The 5,082-nt window shown below is 41.6% G+C and overlaps 1 protein-coding gene across 5 annotated transcripts in view; it reads right to left on the reverse strand.

The window, feature by feature from the left end:
* Nucleotides 1-5,082, reverse strand: part of LOC116694089 (contactin-1a) — a 78,716-nt gene that overhangs the window by 20,306 nt on the left and 53,328 nt on the right. For all 5 annotated transcript variants that reach the window (XM_032523560.1, XM_032523558.1, XM_032523561.1 and 2 more), the window contains exons 4-5: nt 1,650-1,776; nt 539-717 (exon numbers count right to left, since the gene is read on the reverse strand). In XM_032523560.1, coding sequence (XP_032379451.1) covers nt 539-717; nt 1,650-1,776 — 306 coding nt within the window. The remainder of the gene's footprint in view (nt 1-538; nt 718-1,649; nt 1,777-5,082) is intronic.

Raw genomic sequence — 5,082 nt, forward strand, 5'->3', positions numbered from 1 at the left:
TTTTGTTTTTGTGTTTCAGGTCTGGCACCCCTGAGTGCCTGATTGTCCACAGGTGTTCTCAATCCAGTTGTCAGAGAGGCTGCATAAAAGCTCCCAGGTTCAAGACACCGCCCTTTCCTCTTTCCAACTTCCTGTCGTGCTGAGAGTAGTTGGTGTAGTTAGTACTCTCTGCTGGTGCATATGATTTGTAAACTGAATGACTTGTTATCTGAAGGGATAACCCTAACCCTAACCCTACCCTAACCCTAACCCCTAACCCTAACCCCCTAACCCTTGACCCTAACCCTACCCTAACCCTAACCCCCTAACCATAATCTAACCCTAACCCTAAAAAGTACAGTAGCCATGCTATCATCATGAAGTGAGACCATTCACAAATTGCCTTTTCCACACCACTTATGATTTGTCCCAGCTGCCCTTGCAATTTCATTACTTTTAATATGCATGGGCGTACAGCTCCAGGACAGTTCTCTGTTAAATCTGCATGGTACTGTACACAATTGCAGACTAAAAAGGGGTTCACATGTGGGCTACTTACATCCAAACTGGACTGAGGCCTCTCGGCTGATGACTGTGCCATACATGTTGGTAGCCAAACAGGAGTACTGTCCTACATGCTTGGTTTTAATGGGGTTACTGATCACCAAGTTGCCTCCTACTAAACTGTAGTGGCTTTGATGTGCATTCAAGTCAATTTCCATGTCTTCCATTATCCACCTGCAAGGAAAACAAATTAGGGTCAATACAGTAGAGCATTGTGAAAGCAGTCTGTGTAAAGTATGATATGGGAGTACATAACTGCTATTTGACTACTTGTTGACAAATCGATTGTTTCACATGGAGCATTACAAGCGGAGGTTGGGTAAGTTGTTTGCAGTGACATGCATTATTTTAATTAGCGGTGTGGTTTTGTCCTTTGTGGCAAACATCTGGCCCCTCACAGCGGGGAAAAAGCGGACCACAGTCAACATTACAGCAGCTTTTTCTTGCTATAAACGCATGCACATAATGTAATTTAGCAATAACAAATGTCATGTATTGAAAGGTATAACAGACTGTAATGTAGATGAACCCTCTCAAACACTTAATACCAGCCGTGGTCAAACAAATTCCTTCCCCTCTGACATCTAATTCTGGGCTCTAAAAAATGATTTGGGAGATGCCAAGCAATATCATTTACATACATTTACATCTAAATTTAAATGGATCATGCAAAACGGTTTAAATTCTGAGCTGCAAAATGAGGTGGAGACATGATGGCAGTGGTATTTATGCTGCTGTTGCTGCTGCTGCTGCAGGAACAACATTATATTTGTTGATAGGTTTTCTTGCAGTGTCACGTTTTGGAAAATCAAATTATTGTTAGTATGAGAAAAAATCCGCTGCTGACTAAATAAGTTGTGCAGGTTGTTTGACAGCAACACAATTATGTGGGAACATGGACCACCCAATCATGCACTGCTGGATGGTCACAGAGACATGATAAACCTTGGACCATTGAGGTCAAGAGCAACACCCTCATGGCCTTGCCATTTACAGGCAGATCCTAAAACAGTCTGAATTGAGCCTGAGAGATGGTGAGCAACGGGAGAGACACAGAATTCACAGCGGGTAGTAATGAGACTGGGTTTATGGGGAACATATGTTACTTGTATGTGGCAGGTGGATTGGCTCGAGCCCTGCAGCTCATGGTGATTTTTGCCTCGGGTGATTCCTCGGGGTAGATGGTATCCACCGGCTGCTCCTCAAACACCGGCCCGTAACCTGTGGCTTCGTCTGCAGACAGCAAACAAACGAGACCAGGGTAAATAACAAACTGGGTCAGACTTAAAAACTGAACATATCAAGGTGTTGGAGCTCAGCTTCTGTCTGGCCTTCAAAAATGACAGCAGGGTTCAGATGTAAGACATCGACTAGACTGTGAGATTGGCCCTGTGCGGACCTGCTCTTCGATAATTCAGCCTAGTTTATGGTCTTCACACACATCTCTATGGCTTAGTATCTGGGTTTAGAGAAATCCTGGTTGTAGCTGTAAGCGATCTTATCCTTGATTTCTCTCAAATTCTCTCTTTTAAGCCTGTGATGACAACAATCACACTACTTATGACAGAGATGTGCTCACTTAGGTGCCAAACCCCACTGACAGATTCATCTGTTGCCTGTAGATATGATATTGTTATAAGCTAATAAAAATCCTGAAACTGGGATTTCCATCTTGCTTTAGCATGTTCCAACCCCCTTTTATACTACATGTGTCATCCTCAGTGCTGTGAAGCAGTTGCATTGGCAAATCCTGGGAGAAGAGTCACTTTGATGAGAATGCCTTTCTAGGTTCAATCTGCCTTTTACACCATCAACACACACGTACAATTAACCCCAATTAATCATTAGAACAGACAGACATCACAAGCAGAGGCATGAATAAGACATAAACACAATGCCAGGCTATGAATAAGCAATGAGGTGAAATGTTCACAAACGCTGATTATTCTCTCAGATCAAGAGTGTGTGTAGGTGACTGCAGGAATACAAATGTGAGGCGTGTGTAAATTTGTGTGCTCACATGTGTGTTATTCCCCTGCGTTTCTGAGTTCTAAGGAAGCACAGCTGACACCTCAATGGGGAGAAGCTCACGCTTTCAGACAGTAATATCCCCCCTCTATTCGAGCCTTAGAACCAGGCCTGCACTGGCGCTTAAGATTTACTCCCTCAGTGAGCAACCCTGAACAAAAGATGCATGTCAACTACTTCCGAGATGGTATTTACTCCCATAAAAACAGGGAGATATGTTTGTGCAGAATAATAAGAAAATCAAGCAATAAGCATTTACTTTCCAGCAGTTGACCATGTGTGAGAACTTGACATCAAAGTACAGTAATCTCCAATGCTGTGAAGTTAACCATCAATACACCAGATGTATATTAATTTGCCTTTGCTGTAAGGTAAGGGTCAGGGACCATTCCCACTCACACACTCAACTGTGTGAGTGCTTGACATGGATGCCAATCCTAAAGATTCTAAATAACTGCGAACTGGGAGAGAATTAAACACACTTTTAATGGTGCATTGTGGGGCTTGGCAAAACATTGTGAAAAAAACCAGAGGAATTGAAAGAAACAGACAGACACTATTGAATTGCTGCACTTAAATATCAATGTGGGAAGGGCTGGAGGAGGGGAGCCACTGACGTTCTGGTGCAGTGAGTGAAACTCGGAGAGATGAGCACTGGTGCCGTTTCTATCTTTTCCCTGTAATGTGGGTTGTGACAGATGGTGAAGGGGAGTGTTGAAGCAGGCCACATAAGGCCTACTGCCTAGAGACACACACAGGCCTCTTACAGTCTCTCTGCCTGGTTTCACTATTACAGTATCTGTCTCATTCTCTCTGGCTCTGTGTCCTCACTTCATCTCTGTAACCCATATCATACTGTCAAGCTCTGCTCTTCTTTCTTGACCTTTCCTGGATTTCATTCTACAAATGTCTCTTAGCTCTCTGGTTAGCTTTGCTAACTACATGGATCCAGAGATGGCAATGTCAGTTGGTCAGTCCACCACCTCTAGGCAAGACTGAAATAGTTAAACAACTATGGGATGGATTGTTATGACATTTTTTCTAGACATTCATGGTCCTTCACATGATGGATCCTACTGACTTTGGTGAGTTTTTGTTTTTGAGTGAAATGTCTCAAAAACCATTTAATATATATTCATTGAAATTGGAAACAGCTAACTTAGAATAAAGCCTAATGACTTTTTTGACTTTGGTTTCACATTTGTGGTTTTACTATTGTTGAATAGATTGTCATGACAATTGTATTAATAGTAGACCAACATTCATGTCACCCTTAGGGTGAACAACAATAACGTTGGCGAACATTCCATCTAGCACTATCATGAGCTCAAATTTTCAACAAACAAATAACTGCAAAACTAAAACAATCACATCAGCCTTAAACATACTTTGTGTTTAGAGCTAATTAGCAAATGTTAGCATGGTAACAGGAAAAAGAAAGATAGTGAAATTGTGAACAGTACACCTGCTACTAATTTGCATGTAAGCATTGTAATTGTGACCTCAAAGCACCACTGTGCATACGAACATTTGTTAAATTACTTTCTTTTTTTGCATTTTCTCAAATTTTCCAGCCTGAGGGCTACATACAGTACCCATTTTGCAAAATAAGTGTTTTGCATGTGTTGTTTTTTCATTTAAATAGTCACATAACAACCCCCAAATCTCAGAAGAACATAATCCTCTGATGAATTTAACTTTGCTCACAGCTGTGTGTTTCAGCTTCATCTGCAGCATGGTTTGTTTGCATGACCAAGAGTGTCCAAGTGGGACAGAAAACAAATTTTTTCCTGGAGGCAACAAAAGCACAGTGTAGCAATAATCACCCACAAGCCCTTGAGCCACATAATGAGGCATGGTGGCAGACCAAATTGTCCCTAGGGTAGTATTGTATTTTTTTAATTTCATATGTAGAGTAAATAATTATTCAGCTTCACTGTCAGCCAAACTATTTTACAGAAGTGTGGACATAAGAGTGCCAGTGCCAGTCAGTGTGTGCTCAGTGTGGTGCCAGCTGTGCAATCACAACTACTGTCAAAACAAATTATTCTCCAAAATGGCAGCTGCAACAGAGCAGAGTGATTCAAACAGGACATATGAGGGTGATTTTTAACCCAGATGTTTCCACAGGCCATAACATATATGAATCTAAAACAATATAGTCAATTATAACATAATCGATTATAATGTGCTTCTCATGTGTCATGGCTTGTTTTAATTCCTGACTTGTGTGTTTTCCTGACTTTGTGATTGTCTGACCCGCCCTGATGTGTAGTCAGCCCTCATGTCCCCTGTACCTCGTTGCCACCCTCCTTTTCTTGTTTTGTCTTGGTTCAGTGTCATAATGTCTTTGTTCGTTTCTGCCTCTCAGTGTAACTGCTGGTGTTAAATGTTTCGAGTGTTCTTGGTTTTTGGATTCAGTCTCATGTTTGTTAAATAAAGCATGTTATTTCTTCTGCCAACCTTGGTAATAGGTGTCAAGCCCTCCTGCTCTGCCTTTGAGAAAATGAA

The sequence above is a fragment of the Etheostoma spectabile genome, chromosome 8 (genome assembly GCF_008692095.1).
Source record: "Etheostoma spectabile isolate EspeVRDwgs_2016 chromosome 8, UIUC_Espe_1.0, whole genome shotgun sequence".
Lineage (NCBI taxonomy): Eukaryota > Metazoa > Chordata > Actinopteri > Perciformes > Percidae > Etheostoma > Etheostoma spectabile.